General features: G+C 43.8%; 1 protein-coding gene and 1 long non-coding RNA gene across 6 annotated transcripts in view; one reads left to right on the top strand and one right to left on the bottom strand.

The window, feature by feature from the left end:
• The window catches only part of CNTN3 (contactin 3), a 113,399-nt gene extending 107,870 nt beyond the window's left edge, over window positions 1–5,529 (top strand). For both annotated transcript variants that reach the window (XM_075762461.1, XM_075762462.1), the window contains exons 19-21: window positions 1,048–1,160; window positions 2,686–2,854; window positions 3,441–5,529. In XM_075762461.1, coding sequence (XP_075618576.1) covers window positions 1,048–1,160; window positions 2,686–2,854; window positions 3,441–3,541 — 383 coding nt within the window. In that variant the 3' untranslated portion in view covers window positions 3,542–5,529. The remainder of the gene's footprint in view (window positions 1–1,047; window positions 1,161–2,685; window positions 2,855–3,440) is intronic.
• Window positions 5,530–6,140: 611 nt separating this feature from the next.
• LOC142603186 (uncharacterized) overlaps window positions 6,141–21,956 on the bottom strand; it is a 203,275-nt gene continuing 187,459 nt past the window's right edge. For 2 of the 4 annotated variants that reach the window (XR_012837063.1, XR_012837062.1), the window contains exons 3-7: window positions 18,949–19,041; window positions 11,254–11,354; window positions 9,469–9,590; window positions 8,025–8,581; window positions 6,141–6,507 (exon numbers count right to left, since the gene is read on the bottom strand). This is a non-coding gene — a long non-coding RNA (uncharacterized LOC142603186). Of the gene's footprint in view, window positions 6,508–8,024; window positions 8,582–9,468; window positions 9,591–11,253; window positions 11,355–11,453; window positions 11,635–16,975; window positions 17,230–18,948; window positions 19,042–21,956 lie in introns of all 4 variants that reach the window. The other 2 variants (XR_012837064.1, XR_012837065.1) reach the window with 2 other exon arrangements.

Here is a 21,956-nt window from a genome sequence, read left to right as displayed (position 1 = left end):
ATGAGGTAGGTTTCGATCTGACTGCTCATGGAAAGAAGGTAGGGAGCTACATCTGTGAAGGAGTTTAAAAATAAGAGAAGGGGAAAAAAAAAACCAAACAAAAAAACCCCAAGCATAAGCACACGGATAGGAGTGTTTAAAAACCACTGCCAGTGTTTAATACTGGAACCTTCAGCATCAAAGCATAGTATGGTCCACCTAAGCAGCAGTTGCCTCCACTAGGTGACAGCAACAGTAAATTGTTTTCCTTAACACATTTAGAAAAGATTTTAATCGTTGATTGTGTCACTGCATGACCCATTTTCTGGGAAACCAACTTGAGGCATCTGAAGAGGTATGTACCTTCACCTTCCCTGAAAGCTTGGCAGTTTCAAGATATATTAGTGTACAGCCAAAAGCATACTGCTCCTTTGGAAAATAACAGTCTCGAGATCGTTAATGAACAATAAAACCCCACTAGATTTCCTTGGCCGAAGCCCACTATTGTTCCAACTGCAGATACTGAAATGGCACAGACTGCATTTCAAAATCATGCCTCGAGTTAAAAGAACAAAAAAAAAAGCCCAAAAATTGTCAAATACTTTTACATTACAAACATGTTAAAGTACATCAGTATAGTGTGTAGATTTGAATATTCACTAAGACTAAATTTGTCTAACAAATAATGTATTGTGAAGTATTAGCTTATTCTTGGCAATATACTAAAACTAGAAATTGTCTGTTACCATCATAGGTTTCATTAGAGTTTGTTCTAATTGATCACCCACGTCCTAAGACATATGCTTTTCTTTGGCTGTTTTAATGAAGGACCATCAACAGATAATGCAACTTCCAAAATAACATTTATGTGCCATTCTATTTTTCCTTCCTTCTGTTTTTCCAATTTAGTCTCTGAACCATAAAGTGTACAAATGATGAGGCTGCATTTGAGTTGCTTTTGCATCCGACATGTAATGACAGTCAATTACCTGAACTATTATTTCCTACTGTAGAATAAATCACTAATGCCAATTAAATTAAAGTCATGCTTTTATTATGTATTTGAAGCGCCCAGTCAACCGCCAGGAAATGTTTTGTGGAATGTCACCGACTCCAGAGTAATCCTCAGCTGGGAGGAAGTAAGAGCAATGGAGAACGAGTCCGAGGTGACCGGCTATAAGGCAAGTGAAAAACAGACCAGAAAAAATACCTGAAAGCAATCCACGGTTTGCTTTTCCTTGTCTATTTATTTGCAAGGCTGTACGTTCAGAGGATGCACAATACCACATCGTAAACTGTGGTCCTTTTACGATTAAACGTAAAAGAAATGCCTTCTCCTCCTCATGCAAACAAAGCCAGGAGGCTGCAGGCATTGCTGCCAGCTCCTGGGATCCCACTTACCCAAATGTGTAACACTTGGATGTTATTACATGTATAACACTTATTATAAACATATAACAGTCATCCAAAGGTGTACCATTTTGAAAGAAACCAAATAATCCCAAGATTTAGCTGATGGGTGTAGTTTCCATTGCTGTTTCCATATGCGTTAGTACCACATTTATCAACCTGATGTTCTTCAACCTTTTTCTTCTTACCTACTGTGGGACACGCTCATTGTCTTGATAGAAATTACATTGCTACATCTGATCTCATCTGATCAGTGCACAAATGTACAAGTATTTAAATGTCACATATCATAAGTATGTTTAAGAGACTAGCTGAGGCTATCTTGATGAGCTGCCTACAGCTGGATCCCACATGATATATTCCTGCATAAAAGATTTATGCTGAAGATCTGACTACGCAGTGTTCCCAGTTGTATTGGCAAGAAGTACGTGTTTAGATAAGCCACCTAGACAGTAGCTGAGCTCAAAACATACCATGGCGAGTTTCTAACTGCATACTCTGTCTCCCATGATAATTTCAGGTTCCCATATGGATAACAAACATTGCTAAGTACACAAGGATAAGCTGAATTTTGATAAAGCTGGTTAATTTTACCAAAGTGAAGCACTTAGGGGGTTGTTTTTATCAAAGGCGGCGAGGGCAGTGTGGTTAACAAAAGTTGGTTTGCCAGGAAGAGCCAACAAATGACGCTGAAAATTCCAGCGCAGCCGTAGCGCGGTCGCTGTGGAAGTGAGCCGTACGCCGGCGTCCCTCCGAGAGCTTTGTTGTTCTTAAACCCCTCCTCTCACCTGATCCTCTGGAGCAGCGGGCTGTGACGTCCAGACGCAGCTCCCATCCTTTCAAATATAGGACACCGACTGCAGTTAAGTTTCCTGACAGAATAATCACTCAGCGCTTGCAGAACATCTTTCACCATAGTCTGCAACGTTGAGTAGTTCTCTTCTCCCAAACTATGCATTGGAGTAAGCTGTTTCATCTAGGTAATGACAGATTCCAAACGGTGGGATAATTTATAGAACAATACATTATTAAGATACTCAATGGAATATATTACTCATTTGTTATCATTATACGTTATGCCATTTTAGATTAAAGCTCGAAGAAAAGAGCTTGATTGATGTTACCTTCTTTCTTTAAATGTAATTCTGCACTATAATATTAACCAAAAATCAGATCTTTTCCCTCATCACGTGCATTTAAAGACTGAAACCTTGTTTCTAAGAAACACAAATAAAAATTGCTGCGCAGGCCCCAGTGGAAGAAATGACGCCCTACAGCTATTTGCTTGTGCTGCAGGTTTTGTACAGGACCAGCAGTCAGACCAACATGAACGTGCTGAACACGGACAAGACAACCGCTGAACTTTTGCTCCAGTTGAACGAAGATTACATTATAGAAGTAAAAGCAACCACCGACGGCGGAGATGGCACTAGCAGTGAGCGGATCCTGATTCCCAGACTAGCTAGTAGGTTGAAGCCAAATCGCAATTAGTTTGTCAGGTGCTTATTTAGGGTCCCCAAGCAATACCCAAACCTCCTTTATACCGGCCACGGTAGAGAGACAGCTCGCTGCCTTGGTGTAATGAACCATTACTAAATTTGCTGTTGACACCCAGCAGTTGTCCTGTCTTTGCAGGAATTGAGTCCTTATTGATGAGAAAGAGAGAATTAATATTTGTCTGTTGCATAGTAATAAAGTAATAAAAAGAAAAGCCATTAACAGTCTTCATGCCCTTACGCATGACAAACTTCATTCTATTCAACTGGTAAATTACCATGTAAATTGGTATTAAAAATGTTAGATTTTTTTTTTTACTTTTCTCCTTTTTTTTTTTCATTATTACCTTGAAAATAAAGACCATTCATACAGTGTCAGCATTTTGCAGTATGTTTCTGTAGTTTTAAAATATTTAGCGTATTTTTGTAAATTTTAATTCCCTGGCAGAAATAAAAAATTACAATAATTTTTGCTTAGCATCTAGGAAGAGTAATAATTTGACAAAACAGACACTCATGCTTTCATTTAATCCTGACCTTTTTTATTTGTCACAGGTATGGATGCAAGAGGTTCTGGTCCATCAGTCTTGAATATCTTCAGTGTGTCCAGCTTCTTACCAACAATATTTTCCTTGACTCTTAATTCAGTGTTGTGATGATACATTTTGATTTGCTGGGAAAAACAAAATGAATTGGTTACTACAGAAAAGTGCTTTTTAAAAAAAAAAACAACAAACTGCAGTGGTTATATGCATGTTTTTCTTCTATCCTGACGTGTTTTTAAATTCTTTATATTTCACTGTAGGTTGAAGTAAAAATATCATGTAAAGTTTAGCAAATCCTTTAGAAAGGAATCTAAAATGCCTTAATACTTGAACCAAAGGAGTTTACATATTACATACTTCAGATACAATGTAAGAGAGCGAAAGCAATGGCACTATGATCAGAGTTATGAGAAAGAGTTTAGCTCAGTGAGAAACTCCATTTTTGCAGTGACACAGAATTATTTTGGGTACATTTGGCGTTGTTACGATAACATCGTTCTACATCCGAGAGATGGAATCAGAGACAGGGCGTTTCAATCGGATGATAACATGTTGACCAAGCAGCCGTTCTTAAGACAGTGTCCTAATCCAGTAGGTTTGGATCGGTTTTCGTACTACTCTTTATGTAAATTATTCTAAATCTAGCAAGAAATCAAAGCTGGAAGGTAGAGAAAAGTCAGAGTGTGGATGTTTGTTTTGCAGAGTCCGCGTTGGGGTGTCCCAGAGGCAGGGCTTCCACTACTCCTCTTAAGAAATGATTTCACAGCCGTGTTACAAAGAAGGCTCTCTGTTCTATCGCAGCGTACGTTTATGTACCTTTTCAAGCACCTAACCTTCCTCTTCATCAATAGACTTCCAAGTTGAATTTCCTCATATCCCACCTTACAGTTCTTTATTGATAACCAAGTTCTCCCACCTTCAGGATCATTGCCCTTCTCTGAACTCCTGTCCGTGTGTTCCACTAACAAAAGTGCCCAGTTGTCAGCATCACTGAAATGCAGTTGCACCATGGCCTTACGAAAAGGGACTACTGCCACCTCCCTACCTTGCGATGTGGTGCTTCCAAATATGCAGCCCCAAATTATCTTGCTCTTTTGTCCACCGCCGCTGCACTGTAAACTCATCCTTAAATTCAGTCTTACATTCATAACGCTCCTCCGTGCTGCTCCTTAACCAATTCAAAACTAATTCACCTGGTCTGGCACTCTCATGCACCCCATCGCTGTCATACGATTCTGGTAAGTTTATGGCAATACTCTAGTTTATAATAAAAAAAATTACACAAAGACACTTCAGGCTTGCTATTATAGAGAAATCTATGCTTTCTTTCATAGCAATATATTACAGATGCATTAAACCTGGTACATTTGACTTACACAGTTGTGAATTTAGTCAAAACAGCCTTTTAGACACCTTTTAGAGAGCTGCCCACATACACGGTAGAGCAAGTGTTCATGTGACATAAAGTATACCCTTTTAAAGAGTTGTGGTTTTTTTTTTTTTTTTTTTTTTAAATCTCACAGTATTATTACAACACAGAAATATAAAGGGAAAGAATCAGGATTAATGAAATTATGGTAGCACTGTATAAAAAAAAAAATACCTTGATAGGCATTCAAATAGCAAATTACCTTATTAGTATTACATCCAGATGAAAATACATGCTAACTGTTGAAGTAAGCAAGATCTGTATATACTGTACATATATAGTTATAAACGGCTAGTTGCTTTTCAATGTGGCTAACCAGTGATGTTTTCAGACACTTGCAAACGGGGGGCGGGTGGGAGATGGAAAACAGGTGTTATTAGTAAGTATATAGTTATGTTTGATGCAACGAAGAGTGACTCTCTATTCTTGTTTCACAAAATTCTAGTCCATGTTCCTGTATTGCCATTTTCATGCAATTACACTGTATTATTTAATTTCTAGTTATATATCTCCATGAGATATGTACCGAGTACCTTGTTTCATATTGAAAAGTTTGAAATTTATCCTTAAACTTCCAGTTGTGTGTGTATCCTATGGTTATCTGTATGCATTTTTTTCTATTACTCTAATAAAATATTTACTATATTGAGGGATACTAGAATATTTCAAAGTAGTATTGCTTGTCTGTATTATATATTTGCACACATGGGGATTTACCACATCTAAAAATCCTCGTCTCTGTTCTCTGTAGTATTTCTGGTAATGGGCAGGACAGGAGTCTTTGCTGCCGAAAGATGGAAATCCCAACCCACGTACCCAGGCCTGTTTCTACAGAAGGCAGGGCAGGAGGGAGGAGTAAGGACATAAATAACGTCCTGGGGGAGTCAGACCTGCACGGGGCAGGGACCTGAGGTTGTGCTGGAGCTTCCGAGCTCTGCCTCTGCCCACAGGTTTGCAGCACGACGGACAGAAAGCCCCCTCCCTTGCCCTGGCTTGGCTTCCCGTCTATCCAATTAAGCTGCTTCCCCTCCTCTGAAATGAAAAAAAAATTATACTGAAGAAGAGTTAGCTCTTTGTAACAATATATTTAGTGTAACACGGTTTAGCGTTAAATTGCACAGCCTGTTCTGCCCTGCAGATTGCTGTTCCTTGCTTCCCGCAAGGCCAGAGCCGTTCTAGCTCTAAAAACTTCTCATGGGCGTAACAGAACTATGAATTTGAAGCTTTTAAAGCATGGCTTCTACCTACACAGTAGGGAGCTGATCCAGATGCTGCAGTAAGGGTTAATAATAATCCCAACACGTTTACGAGGGGGGATGCAAGCGGCAGGACTGCCGGGCTCTCCCGGTCAGACAGCTGTAGGCAGACACCTGCCTTGCTCCGTATTTCTTCCAAAATTCAGATTAGTCTTCCTTTAAACTGACCTCTGTTTGTTCCTCATCTCATATTAATTCACTTAATGTTTATTTGCAATAATAAAACTGACTTGATTCTCCAGGAACACTTAGAAAAAAGTTGTTAGTGGGAAAGCATAGGAGGAAAAGGTGAAGAGCCAGTAAGAGAGAACGTGCCGGGTCCCTGAGCCAGCTTACCTCTTGCAGGATTTCCAGAGCCGCTTCTGTGAGTAACCAAGTTTAGCAATTCAGTCCTGGGGAGAAAGGAAAAGAAAGGAGAAAGGAGAGGAAAGGAAAAAAATCACTGCTAATGAAGAATGTGAATAACATGGTGGGACTGGAACTGCCGATGCTGTTCCACTTGTTCTTACACCAAAAATAGCCAGCACTTTATCACTTACAATTGCCATTATTTGAAATCCAGTAAGAGGGAGTAGCAGGCTTGAATCATAGTCTTTAGGAAAACACTATTGTAAAGTGTATTTTTTTAATACCCTATCCAAAAACGTGTCTGTATTCCTCCGGGCTGTTCAGTAATGCCAAAGGCTACCGAAGAGCAAAGCCAGAAGCCGGGGGGAGGCAGAGGAGGTGTGGGGGGAGTGGGGAAGGCGAACCCCTGGAGGGTCCTTTCTCCAGCTCCCTGTGCACGTAAGGTCGGAGATGGGTGCTGCAAGGAGGGGAGCACCCGCAGCGGCATCACCACGGAGCCTTCCAGGGGGTTTCTCTGGAAAAAGCTGGGCAACTCGCTGAGGTTTTTTTGGACAATGACTCAAACAGTGTAAAAAGGAGAAGGGATCCAACAGTCCTGCCACCAGCTGGATACGCACACCAAAGAAAAAGGAATTTGATGCAGCTTTTTAAAAAAAAAATAAAAATGTTTGGAACTGCACGTGCCTCCCCTGGGAGCCGTGACAGCTTTCGCTGGAAGCCGGTACCGGAGGCGACAGGAGAGCTGTGGGTTGGGATTTGGAGGTCTGGAGGGTGAGGGCTGTTTGTTGGGTTATTTTAGGTGCAGGTTTAAAGTTTCTCACCTGCACCACTATTCCCCCAAGACTTGTTTTCTAAAGGGTTTCTTGTGCCACCCGAGTAACGTGGGATTTTTCATTCCTTCCTGGCACCCGTTTATACGAGGGGACTTGTGAGAACTCCTGTACTTCTAAAGTCTAAATTTCTCAGAGGTAGCTAAGGTAAGAATTTAAAAACCCTTTTTTCTTTGGACAGTTTACTCTGTCGGATATGTTGCAAACATGCAGGATCCTCTATGAATACAAAATGAGTTAAAAACTAATATCACTTTAGCCCTAAGAAATACTGGCGATCTCCATTTTCTACTTAATTTGCCTTTCACTGGCGGGATGCAGACGTGGGCAGTGCCTGTCAGGTTATATATGTTATGTCTTAATAACAGGCAATAAAGCAAGCTGTCCTGCATGAGGGAGTGCATTAATCTGACAGCTTTCTGTCTGAAATAAATAACAATGGAATATTGTGAAAATAAAATGAGTTTGTAAACAGGCACTCGCTCTCTTAGGAAAAACAACCTCCTCGATTGTTTTATGCTAATGCTTTGAACTCCTGAAAAGCAATAAAAAAGGATATGTTTAGCAGAGATATAACTGAATGTACGTTATTGTTGTTTTTTTATCAAGCCTGCTTGATATAAAGAGGCACTACTTTTCTTTAAATTTGATGCATACATAGTGCAAGCTGCAACATGATGGGGGGGGAGATGGTACACCACTTAAACTGCATCTCTAGCTATCAGTCTTACCCTCTTAGAAAAGAGCTTTTCTAGGAAGACTTTCACAGTTCATCATTGCCTCCCTGGCGTGCTTGCAGCTTGGGTCTCACCGGGAAGCAGGAGGTGCAGCCTATAAAAAAGAATAGACATTTGTCTTTTCCCAAGCCTCTCTGCAAGCGGAGGCTGCCGGCACCCTGCGCGTGTGGGAGCTGTTTCTCAGAGGTGCTACTCATGGCTCACCTTCAGCTTGGGTCTTTCCCAAGGTCAGCTAAGGATGCGGACATCTCGTTAGCGTCAGTAGGACCGGTCACTACCACAGCAAAGTTCTGGCTGCAGGATGAGGAGACGCAGACAGGCGCTGTCTTGGCAGCCCTCCCAAGGACTGGCGCGTCCCCGCACGCTGCCCTTGGCAGAGGGCATCCTCTCCAGGATGGACCTTCGGTCCTCTCGGGAGCCGCGCAGCCGCTGTCCTGCCTCTCAGCAGGGAACTGCTCTGCTACCCCCACGTTTCCTGTAAGGCCCAGCGCACTGGGTGCGACTTGAGCAGCAGGTAGGGTCTCAACTTTGCCAGAGGAATACTGCTCCCTCTAGGACATATCACAGAACCATAGAATTGTTTAGGATGGACAAGACCTTTAAGATCATCAAGTCCAACCTTTAACCTAGCACTGCCAAGCCCACTGCTAAACTGTGTCCCTTAAGCACCACATTTACATGTCCCTTAAACCTCCAGGGACGGTGACTCAACCACTTCCCGGGGCAGCCTGTTCCAATGCTCAATAACCCTTTTGGTGAAGAAATTTTTCCTAATATCCAACCTACACCTCCCCTGGCACAACTCCTCAGAGTACATGTGTGTGTCTGTACGTAAGTACACTTGCCACAAATACAGATAGTTGGGAGTGTACAATAACCCTAGCCTATCACCAATTTTTAGTCTATTTTCACGTTTTCCTCTTGCTGACAGTGGCTGTGTATTGCCAGTCCTCTAACTCCGTCCTGCCTCTCCTTAGCTGCAGCAAAAAGTTCCCCTTCCCAACAGTCTGATATTTCTATAAACAGACACTTGCCTTTCCTTTCATGGGTCCTCTTCATCAGCTTTAACTGCCACCTTGCAGTGTCTGCGATGCCACTTATTGTAATTCATACCATGCTCTTCATTTGCTTTGGTTTTGATCTCTCTGTTTTGAGACTTTTCAGTTTGTGCATGAGAGCATTTTAGTATTAGAATTTCACAAGACCTACATGTGCATCTTTCCCTTGGTTTTCCCCATCTCTAAGGGTCAAAAAAACTTGATAAACTCATTTGGTATTAAATTTTCTTGAGCTCCTTGCTGATCTTTTTGCAAGAAGTATCTTTGAAAGTATCTTTTTTTTTTTTTTTTTTTTTTAATGCACAAATATAGGAGATATGCCAGGAACTCTATGTAGCGTTACTAAGACACTTTCCAATGTAGTAAGATTATTTTCTTACCCTTTAAGAGCGTAGTTAGTCCCATGAGGTCTAGACCACACCTGCTTTCTGTGCTGTGCTCTTCATTCCATCTCGGCGATTAATTCCCTTTGGGTAGGAGAACATCAAGGCACTGGCAAATACTGAAAAAGGAAGAATCAAAAGCATTCTGTTAGGAGCCAATAGAAAGGATGCAACTTCAAGATGTTCATTAATTCAGCCCATGATACTTTAAACTCAAATCAATTCCTAGGACAGGGGGACATCCCAGAATTGTCCATCAGGAGAGCCCCTTTCGAGAGAGTCCAGCTCCTTGCTGACCGCTCAGCCTCCAGCCTCCCAAATCCCACACTCCTTGGGATGCAGAACGACCCAGCTGCAAAAGGAGAAGGAACTCTGAAGTCGCTTCCCCTCCCTCCATTGCCAGCTGAGGGTACAGAGTTGAAGTCCTCCAGCAGCAGAAGAGGAGGGTTTGCATGCCCTTGGTCAAGGCTGGGACCTAAAACCAGCTACCAAACCATCTGGCTGTTAATAAAAATACAAACATAAAAATGTTTCCTTTGAATGAAAGTGACTGACAGCTGTTCTCCGGAGCAACTCCCTGCTCTTCCCGAGTGCTTAACGCAGCATCCTCGTGCTCCGGGACTTGGGGGGCCTTGGTGGTCTCCCCACCCTGCTGCAGAGTTAGAGCTCACCAAGGCAGGTACTTCAAAGCACGCAAAGGACTTGTTTGGTTTTTTTTTTTTTGGCACTTCTGAACTCATTGCTCTGCAGCCCTAAATAGAAGTGCAGACTGAGAGAGTTGGGGTTGTTCAGTCTGGAGAAGAAAAGGCTCGGGGGAGACCTTAGAGCCCCTTCCAGTCCCTACAGGGGCTCCAGGAAAGCTGGAGAGGGGCTGGTGACAAGGGCAGGGAGGGACAGGCCAAGGGGAATGGCCTGAAGCTGCAGGAGGGGAGATTGAGATAAGGTCTGAGGCAGAAAATCCTTCCCTGTGAGGGTGCTGAGGCCCTGGCACAGGGTGCCCAGAGAAGCTGTGGCTGCCCCTGGCTCCCTGGCAGTGGTCAAGGCCAGGTTGGATGGGGCTTTGGGCAACCTGGGCTAGTGGAGGGTGTCCCTGCCCATGGCAGGGGGTGGGACTGGATGGGCTTTCAGGTCCCTTCCAACGCAAAGCACTCTATGAGTCTATGATTGATTTTTTTGTCACCTCTGGGAAAGGTGCTGCAAATGCTCCCCTGAGATTCGAGCACCCAAATGCACTCTCTGCGCCCATTAATTTAGAAGGAATATTGACAGGCAGGAAAGGCGTTCATTGGGATTGCTCTCCCTGGTGATTTCATTTTAGAGGATCTTTCCGGTTTATGCTGGAACATGAGGAATGACCTGTTACATCAGCTAAAGACATAAAAAGAAACGAGGCAGAGAAAATAAGGGAAAGTCCTCTCTTTCATGCCCTTTATGATACAAATAATAAATCATTTTCCCAACTGAGGACCTGTAAAGGAGTCTATCAAAAAGGACATTTGTTTAACAAGAATTCCTCTCATTAGCAATCCAAGAAGGGCCATGGTTAAAGCAGACAAATAATTTAATTTTTGTCACACTTCCTAACATTGCCACCAAACTGAGGCATTTAAAGTTACGCTTGTCACAACACTAATTATCTATTTGAACAGCAGAGCTCTCAGCTGATTGAATGAGTTGTTCTGCAGTGAGAACAGATCATTTCATCAGCTGCATCTGATCATCATTACTTTTTGGATATAGGATGTAAATCGACTATAATGACAGAAAATATGGCTTTGGTACCTTTACAGCAGCTTCATACGAGACAGAGGGGAAACTCATCTGCAGCAGCCAAAAGCTTCTGCTCATGTACTGGAAAACAATGTCTTGGGGTTTTGTGTTGCCTTGGAAACATGAAAAATAAAGCGCCATTAATAACCCATTTTCAAGCAACCAGAGTATCCAGTGCTGGGGGCCTGATCCAAGGCTAACGAAACCCGTACCCCAATTTCAGCAGACTGACGGATCAGCCCTTCTAAACAAGGAGAGGACCAAGGCAGAACAAAGCTCAGCCAAGTTTTACTTCTGATCATGCTTCCAGAAGGCTTCAGGCAGACCCTCAACGCGGTGGTTCGCAGTGGTTCCTTCTTGCCTTCACACCCCTGACTTCATTCACATTGGCATCTGTTTATTTTTTTAAAATACATACCCTTTTTTCACAGAGGTACTCGCAGCTGACCTGATAAACCTTCGTGCAAACACATATACAAGACCTATACAAATCCCACTCGTGCATTTCCTCCAGATCGGAAATCACGCTAATAGTCCTGGTCACTGGCACAGAAGCACAAGTTCAGCCAGACCGTCTGCTTCATCCTTTCTGCCCAAAATACTGCCAAATAACAAAGTCTCTACTATTATATCTTCTGTATAATCATTTTTTAACTGACAATTAAACATTTTTTAACTACAGACTGCTTGCTTCTTTTCCTCCCATTTGTAGGGATTCCTTGGTCCTAATTATAAATCTCTGTGAAACAGGTGAAGACTAGAATCAACCTCCTCTTGTGGGAGTTTGAAGTTGTCCTAAAATTTTCTTTTGGAAAGACTGTTCACTCCCGCTGCCAGCACAGCCCAAAGCAATCAGCTAAAACTCCAGCCACAAAGATATGGAAGGATAAAAATAATTTCAGTAAAATCTTAATCTTCTCCAGGAATCCTTCTCATTTATGACCTATGCAAAGTGTCCCTTCTCTTTCGTTTACAGTGAATATTAATCTTTGTCTATCAACCCAAGCACAATTTTAGAGTATTTTCCACTTATTCATATTCCCAAGGTTGACCATCATCACTAAAGAACTTTGACTATCTGATATTGGATTTGGGCCGGGTTTTACCACAGCAGTACTTGACACCACTGAAAGTATTGCATCAAATAGCAGGGTAAAGTCCCATTTGCCGCACAGCCTGTCAAAGACGGGCAACACGCTGACGAGCTGGAGAAATGTCAGAGACGAGACTCCAGCATTTGTAGCCATGGCGGTAAGCCTGCGTGGCGGGCACAGAATGAGCCCGTGGCACAGCGCGGACAAACGCAGAGCACACGGGGGCTTCTGCACCGAGGAGACCTCGCAGCGGTTCCCAGCCGCTTCCTCGGGGCGTAGCCGGGGGCACAGCGGAGCCGTATGGGCATGCAGCCCCCGCAACGGTGCGATGGGCGCTCCCTGTCCCCCCCAAACACACCGACCCCTTCCTGCCTCATGGGCATGACCCAGCTCCAGCCGCACCTTCGCAGCGGTTGGTGCTAAAAAGGGCCACAAACCCAAAGCTGGATTGACCACTTAACCCCAGGAGCCTGACTCATCTGATTCCAGCATTACCCACAGCTTTTCCATCATATGGATACGTTCCTACAGAATCATTTAGGTTGGAAAAGACCTTGAAGATCATCGAGTCCAACCGTTAACCTAACACTGCCAAGTCCACCGCTAAACCCTGTCTCTCTAAGGTACTCTGCCCCATGCATCAGCATATATGAAGTCCAAGACCTGTTTTCAGTGCTTCTCGGCAAAATGCATCAGCAGCATTTCAAACTGCCTCCCTCCGCTTAGGAGGTTAATGAGCAAAATAAGCTGGAGACTGTGACTTCTCCCGGGTCTCTCGCTGCCTCCTCCCCACCTGAGCTGCTTCACCTCTCAGCATACTTCTGAAGAAGCATAATTACCATTTTAAGAAAAGTAATCCACCAGGAACATCCATTTGTTGAGGAAACCATCTATAACCAGACTCAAACTGTTCCTTTTTCCCGTTGGCACTGTTCAACAACTACAGCTGACAGGGATTGTGTCGGACACCAGTGATGGTCCCCACTGCTTAGCGTGTGTGTGCTGGGGAAAGCCGCAGAGCCAGCCCCACAGCCATCCCACATCTGGCCGTACCTTGTCCCTCTGCTTCGGCCCAGGGGATGGGATTTGGAGATCCTGCCGGCAGCAGAGGGATGGGGCACAGCCACCTCCCAGGCTGCTGGAAAAGTACCGCTTTCATCTTGTAACACTACGCAAACATGGCAAATGCTATTTTTACATTTGGTCCCAGCTATTTTAAGCAAAAATTTGCTTAAAAAGACACCAAAAGACAACCTTTTCCTTTAGTTAGCCATCCATTTCTAAATGAGCTGTTTATATCGGTAATTTTGAGTTTTCTTTTCTCTCTCCAATTGTCCTCAGGAATACCACTGGCAATCTCCATGAATCTCTTTTGACTCTTTCTGAAGGTTAAACTGCCTACAAGAAAGCTAGATCAAAGGGAAGGAAAAGCTTTATTCCAGAAGCACAGAACTATTTACATAACACAAGATAAGCTAGAACTCCTCATTTCTACCATGTAGACACGCTTGTAAAAAGCGTATAAAAATAGGCCATTTTTAGTTCAGTTGGGGATGGGAGGAGAAGAGGAATTTTATAGCTCATGTCAGAGAAGAGACAAGGCTGGCAATCAGCACAGTTTGTAATGCATCTAATTGAAAAGCTCCAGAGTTTTCAGGGTTTCCTGCCTGAAGGAGAAGAATCTCTCGGAGCCATTTTGATGCACAAGAGGAAAAGAGAATAAAATATCCCACCATAGCCTCGGGCTGACACCTCCTCTGAGCAGCAAACCAAGGACCGCAAGGAGCCCGGCTAAATAAGCCAGAGGTTCAAACGACAAATGACGAAGCTGACTATTGATTGGGAAATGACTGCCAGAAACAGTCGGATTGCTTTCCAGGAGCTGCCTGCATCAAGGCAAGAGCTTTATTTCAACCTCCTCTTCTGAGCTGCTCTCTGTGCTCCTCAGCTGTGACCACAAATTTTGGCAGCAGTCTACTAATAGGAATGATGAGAACTAATACAAATTGACCTAGGGTTGGTCATTGCAGAGCAATAAGAAGAATGAGATAAAGGATACATTTTTTTCCCAACATATTTCTAAAGAGTCGGCCTCTCTTTGGTCAGCTCTGGGTACATTCAGAATAATGGGAAGTTCAATACACTTACCGATATTTATTCTAATGAGTTCATCATCTCTCCTCACTGATGCACTGGAACCAAACCCATAAATGTTTTGATATCAAACACCCACTTCTGCCTGCCCTCAGAGGAGCACAGCTATCTGTTCTGCAGTTAATTAGCTATCCTCTAGGAAGAAATGAGAAAGGCCATGCTTTAAATTAGACCCATCTGGTAAAGGCTTTCTTGAAAAGATGAGACTTATGTCATGTTTTGGAGCTATCAGAAGCAGAGGTTTCCCAGCAGGGGCCATCTGTCTCAGAGAACTGCTGCCAGGCCTTCAAGATTATCAATTAGTCCATAATGATTGTTTATATGAGAAAGGTGACTGAAGGGTCAGGAGTCCTACCTCTGAATATGAACATTATGGTGGAGTCTAAGAAAAGCCCAGGTACCGAGACGAGGAGCAGGGCATCGCTTCCCAGCACCTCCCTTTTCTTCAAGGAAATAGCAGGACTTTTGCTCTTCTTTGAGTTCAAGTAAGAACCGAGATGCTGCTGCTTGCGGCCACTTTCCTACTTAATTGGAGCACGTGCTAGAAAGTGTGGGACAGGTTCAGGTCCCTCCCCTGCCCAAGGGGTCTTAACCTGGTATCTCTGATTTTCTTGAAGCCTGGTGGATTCGAGCCCTCTCTCACACCCACCACTGCCTGCAGCTGCCTGAGCTCCCAGCTCCACGTCTAGGATGCTTTTAGAGATGAAGGTACCATGATTTCCAGACCCGGATTGATGTGCTAACTAGGCTCCATTACATACAGCTCGTGGCATGGTCACAGCCACAGCTTCAAATTGCCACAAATCACACTTCCCAAACCTCAGAGGAGTCTCAGACCACAGCCAGGCTTAGATCTGCTTTTCTCCCCCCCCCATTCTATGTACTTTCAACCCATTTCCAACGTGCCGCGTGCTGTATTCTCTGGTCGCAGCGCAGCTGAAGCGCAGTCACACAAGTCCTGCCGTTACTAAAGCAGCTTCTGTCTCGCTGCTCTTATCGGGGCAGCACAGGACTGGGGCCAGCTTGTAAGGAGAGAAATTGCTTACATAATTTATGATGTCTCTTGTTGTCAAAATAACCAGACAAGCTTAAAAATATAAGCAGACACTGTGAGGAACAATATGCTTAAAATGCTGAATTATATGGTAGTGGCATAGAATGGGAAATACTTGAAATTAGAAGAGAATAAAAATGTAAGGTATTAGAGAAATGTCAAACATTTTTCTATATTTCACCCATCAATAATGCATCATACATTGCTTTAAAGACAGAAGATGATGATGTCCAGGTGGCTCAAAGAAGATATGTGAAGTGCCAAACAAACATTCCGGCAGGACATGGACTCTGGTGGTGGCATGTCACACCCGCAGCCTCCAGGGAAGGGACCTGCAGACAGCTGCTGTATGTGGGCTTTACAGGCATTTTTCTTCAGTGATAAGAAAAAAAAAGTGTTTGGACATCTATTCCTCTATGTGTGCAGAACACCTAAGTCATGTGAACACGGTAACTCGTACGCAAACAGATGCACAAATGAACATGCCAAAAGGTGCTGGAGCATCGCTGTTCACAGAGGGAAAATCTTCCTCTGCACACCTATGGCAGGACAGGACTCCTGGCTCCCACCTTCAGCACCCACTCACTTAAATAGATGAGGAAAAAATATATAACGTACATACATAGAAAAGTGAGGGAGTGGGGGACTGTTCTCTAAACACCAGCAGCAGAGAAGATGCTGATTGCCAGGCTGTGGATGGACACCACACATTTTAGAAATTAAACTATAACTTGTTTGGTTCGGGGGTTTTTTACCACATCAGTTGGATTTCTGTCTGTGGGAAACTTTTCCTCAGAGAGGCTCTTTTCATAGAAACAGCAGGGCATGGAGCGGTAACAGCGTGAAATGAGAGATCTTGAAAAGCAGCGCTGTTCTGCAGGAAGCCCTGCATTTGCATGTTAAGCTACATCTATTCCCTGAACACTGAGATACATGAAAGCAACCCCTGATTTTTAGTTAGCAGCAGATCTTTCAGCTTCAGCCTGAATTCAAAGGTCATGCATGTTTAGAGCTTTTTTTTTTTTTTTCCCCTGGCGTTTACCTGGAGCAGCGTTACGCAGCTCTCCTTAGGAAGAGCGGGGAGAAAAGCGCCGGCTCAGCCGTGCCGGGACACCGGGGTCACAGTCCCGTCTGTAGCAAACGGTGTCTGACACCGGCCCCCGTTCCCAGCGACGGTGGCCTCGATACACTGGGATGTTGTACGAGAGACACTTCTCTGATATCGGTGACCTTAACAAGAGCTTTTTAGCACTTGTCAGTGCTATGACAGCTGAATCTTTTTAGGCATGTAAATGCAGTGTGAGCAGAAAGCAACTGAATAAAACCCAACAAAACACAGCCCTGAGGGAAGTTCAAGACATTTAAACTCAATTTTAACCTTTCTCATCTTCAGAAATCAAACTTATTTTTGATCAGGCTGAAGGTTTCCTACCTGACGTGGCAATTCTGCCCTTCAGCTTTGCGCCGTGCGGCTGGAGGGGCGGGCAGGGCTGAACGCCCCCGTTCCCCTGCCACGCCATCGCAGTACCACCTCACCGGCACTGGCCAGCCAGGGCTGCAGGGCACGGACGCTCAGCTCTGCTTCTCGCTCCTCCTCGTCCTCCCACGACACCCTGACGAACGGTCGAGCATTGCAAGGTTGTCATCAACACCACCGAGCCCCTCAGTGTGCTGCTTCCTCCCTTCCTTCGGCACTCAGGAGCAGGTGAAGTGGGAGATAAAGAATAAAATTATGACCCTTGTCACCGTCTTCCAAATGAGAAGCGCTGATGTGGCCGTGTATCTGAATAGTCAGGAAAGGGGCAGACCTACACACTGGATTTACTGACATAAATGTTGGTCTCAGTTATTGAATTCCTGGTGCTGCTGATGGTTGCAGAAAAATTATATGTATGCAGAATGGGTAAGAGGTGAGGGCTTGCTTTTGCCTGCCAATATATAAAGGACGAGAACGATTGTTGGTTGGTTTGGGTTTGTGACTGGTTTTAGACTGATACGGCTTATGCCTAAGTACACTGCTGATATAGATGAGCAATTAAATAGCAAGAGAAGCTAAGATCTGTGGATTCACCAGAAACGCAGTGGGGAGCAGGTAGGGAAGGACCCCGGGAGAGACTGATTCAACCCCAGAAAGGAGTGGATACCCTCCAGAGAGCGTGCCTTGCTCAGAAATCCTAGATGTACTTGTTCAGCGCTTCATTGAAGGGTGAGTTCAGGTCTGACAGCAGCTCCTCTCGGGGGTACCAGAGCATTAGGCGGGGGCAACGGGTAGGCACAGCTGGCGTCACCGAGCGAGCAGACTCGCTTAGCAAGGCAAAACATCCACCTGGGGCTTTGGAAGACTCAGGTTCTGGCCTCCTGGTTCCCTTGCACGAATGCGTTTGTGCTTTGCTCTGCTGCCTCCACAAGCGCTGACGGTGCTGAGGCACCTGGTGTGCTGAGTCCTCTACTTATCCTGACGATGAACGTGACAAAATTGCTTGGGGTTTGGGAGTGTTTTAGCTGCTTGTTTGTCTGTGTCTAGGTAAGTCCCTTGTCTTACACTTGGAGTAAGTTTTCCATTACTTTCTGCCCGTAAACCTCCTATCCAAAGGCATCTTCTGCCATTACCGCAGTCCCCAGGGCATCTGTTAATGACAATATTTCACACTGCGAAGCCTCGGAGGTTTACTCTGTCCCCCAGCACCAGAGCCCTCCCAGCCCCAAAGCACCTCGAAAGACTCCATGTATCTGCCTCCAGCACATCTGCCATATAGCACAGGACCACAGGCTGGATTGGACCACACGCTGAGGAAAAGAGATTCTCCTTTTCTCTGTTTCCCTTCAACAAATCCACACCTGGTCATCACGCTGGCTTAGGGCATCTGATGCTACCTTGCACCCCTTTGCATTCACCTCTTACCTCTCACCTGGCCCTTGGGCAGGTCATAAATCCGTTACCATTCTGGCACTCAAATGCCACCAATACCTAGCGCTGAATTTCCCCAGAACTCTTCTCCTTTTCAACTGTGTCCTCCCTGCGCGTGTTGCATCGTTACCCAAGCTTCACCGCTACGTTTAGGGTACAGAGCAGAAGTTAAATGAAGCAGCGACATCCCCGTGTGTAAGGCAAAACTGATATTACGTACAGGATGGAAATATTTGTAAGCTCACAACGGCCACCTGAAATGGGGTTATATAAAATTGCAGATAGTACCAAAAATTTCAAAATAGAGAAAAAAATTCTCTCTGGCACACCTATAAAATGGAAATATTGCATATTACTTTTAAATGTGTTATTTTATGAGAAATGTGGTCATACTGCATTTAAATGTGTAACTATCTCAGGATTTAGTACATCAGTTGAAAATTTTCATGGTCAAGATAAAAAAAAAATTAAAAAAGCTTTGAATCAGAGTTGCTCACCTTTAGCACGCTCATTCGGGGTCTGCTCCGGCTTTCAGGCACAAACAGCTCCATATCTTACAACACGTTAACAGCACGGTCAGGGAAGATTGCCTTTGGAAAGAGGAGCGAGAAAAAAGAAGCTAAAGCACCACAGAGACTCAGTATTTGGAGAATACTGAGGAGTCACTGTCAATAAGGCTCAACACTGTATAAACAGCAAACAAAACTTCACCAGGAGTCATTAATCTATTACAGAAGCTTATGAAAAACTCACAGGCTGAACCAGTGCTATTATACTCCAGCCTGAGACCACTAAAATATTTGCACAGCCTTGATTTTCTATGGCAATTGGTTTAAATCACTACTTATCATTTGGAATGAAAACACCAAAATTCGATAGCCTTTAACAAAGGACCCGCTAAGCCTTAGGTTGAAAATAACTGCATCTATGCTGTCCTGCTGTTCGAAAGGCAGAGATCATCCAAACCTTAGCACAGCGTGCTCCAGTCTGAATAAATGAAGTTGTCCCACACAAACATTTCCTGAGAGGGGGCTTCATTCTGAAAACAGGTAAGGAAACTGTGGCCGTGTCCCTAAGCTGGCTTCCCTATGGGGTACGGCCGTGCACGCGAAGTTTAAAGTTAGATGCTACAAAATGTGCGTAACTCCGAGTGTTCTCACGCCAGCAGTTTCCACTGCAGAGCACTGTAATGCGGGAGCAGCTTAGAAATGTTTTGTGTAGGAAAATGCAAAGCAAGCACTTGCTATCTTAGGACTGATGTTCTTATGAACAATTTATTGACAATATCTAGTTCTTTTGGTGCAAGTTCAAAGCCTACAGATGAAGCCTTGGCCCATCACAAATATGAGAACTGCTTTTATAATGAGGATTTTTTATTATTCTCATTGTAGGCTACTAGGCTGAGGGTCCACATTTGTAATTCATGTTTATAATTAAATTATTTACATAATGGACAAAAATGTAAAACCAAGTAAGATGTAGAGTAGAAAGATTTGTGGTTTGTTATTACAGTAAAAGAAGACGACTTCAAAACACAGCTTTAAAAATGAAGGCCAATATTTTTTCTAGATGCACAGCTTTTAATGGTCTCAAAAACAGACACTCAAAACTAAATCAATATTAAGCAACTGCTGGAGATGCAATACATAACATTCTAGCCTAATATACATGAAAGACAATAGTCTGAATTGGGGATTCTTGCTCTGAAACCATAATGTACAGTCACAAAGAAGTTAGACGACAACGTATCTGTCTCCCTTTACCTGCTACAGGCAATAGAAAGCCCAGCCAACAAAAAGTGACCGTCCACATTATCCTTTTCTTAAACATATGTCAAGATGGATGAACAAAAGACAAAAATTAAGGCTCAAGTGTACTGTGTTTCATATTTCAGTCTTAACTCTGTCTTCTCATCATGCATGCATTGTTAAACGGAATAATGCACGGGGCTGAAAATTACCAAGCAGGTGTTTAAAAGACATCCGTAAGCAGTTCTGCGATAGTCTAATTAGTGTTCTAATACATATTACAGTGCAGAGTCATCATTATTTCCTCTTCATTAGCTGCTGATATATAATGCATCTTAAAAAAAATGTCTAACCCATTTTCTTTTTTTTAAATAAAAAACCAAGAGCTTATTTCTTCCATTAACATAACAAAGGCAATAGGAATATGATTAATGCATGCCATCTAAACTATGTGCATTAAACATTAAAAACCAATGCACCATCTCAGCCTAATGTGCATTTGCAAATTATAAAATATGCCTGTCAATATTAACACTTGCACCAAAAGAAATGTTGTTTAGAAAGAAAACAACAGAAAAATAAAACTCTTCTTCTAGCTGTCTTTTTGTAACTGCTGATCCCTCTTCCTATTCTTTGGACAGAGAGAGACCACCAAGTCCACCAGAATGCATCCAAATTATTCAAGGCATGGTCTGACCTGGTATCTCTGTAGAGAGCGCTACAGGATACATCTATCTTGTAGTCGCTCTCGTGAGAGCAATCTGTGTCAGCTCTACACAGTTTTAAATTAGTTTTGGCTAGCGATAGCACTCTCTCTGCCCAAGCCTACAGCTGCAGGATGAAGAAATCGCCCAAACACTGCCGTTCCTCTCGGCTTCTCAGATGGACTTTGCAACTGCACCGAGCTCAGCCCTGCTGCAGCTGAACTGCTCGCAGGATCCCAGCCAGCTGCTGCAAAGCTAATGCATGTCTAAACTACAGTCACAGCAACACAGAAACACCTTTCGAGCTGCCAAATGTTGATGTGTGTCCTTAGGAGCGCCTCTGTCCATTGGACGTACTTGATACCTCTCCCCATTGGGATAACTTGTGCTGAGGACAAGGTCATCTCCAAGCTTGTGGTCCAAGTTCCCTTACATTTTGGAAACTTCACAGCTACCAAAGAGGACAAGATTCAAGTGCTCCCTTCCTCAAAATCTTCTGACATCTGCGAAGGAAATCCATCCCAGAAACCTCTGTATTTGCCTTGATTATCCCCACCCAGCTGGCAAGCTGACCTGTGCAGCTGAGCTTCCCTCCCAGTGCAAATTCCAGTCGTGGCTATAGGTGAACCCAGTGGTACAGCACATTTGGGTGTTCACGTCGAACAGCTGGGGGTACAGTCCCTAACCTAGCCTGCCCTCTCCTGCTGTCAGCACATCCCCCAGAGAGACCTTATGATAATTTGGGAGATCGAGCGATAGATACGTCACGGACCCAGCTCCTTTCCTCCCACGCCTGTGCAGACTGGATACCCGCAGGAGACCACTAAGAAACGGTTGGTCTCACTAAAATAAGACATTCCCTTTTCCATCTCAAAATTCAATTCTCCATCAAACATTGAAAATTAAGATGAACTCACCAGAAGGGACAGCAGCCAAAGAAGGTACATTTTTATGCCTGTTTGGCCTTTGACAGCAGCCCTTTAATTACAGCACGTGGCAAGTCTTCAGCAACTTGCCAATTATGTCTGATCCCCCAAACTCAACTTATAGCTT

Source organism: Balearica regulorum, chromosome 10 (assembly GCF_011004875.1).
Source record: "Balearica regulorum gibbericeps isolate bBalReg1 chromosome 10, bBalReg1.pri, whole genome shotgun sequence".
Lineage (NCBI taxonomy): Eukaryota > Metazoa > Chordata > Aves > Gruiformes > Gruidae > Balearica > Balearica regulorum.
Note: the sequence above shows the minus strand (reverse complement) of the source record. Positions and strands in the feature narration are given on the sequence as shown.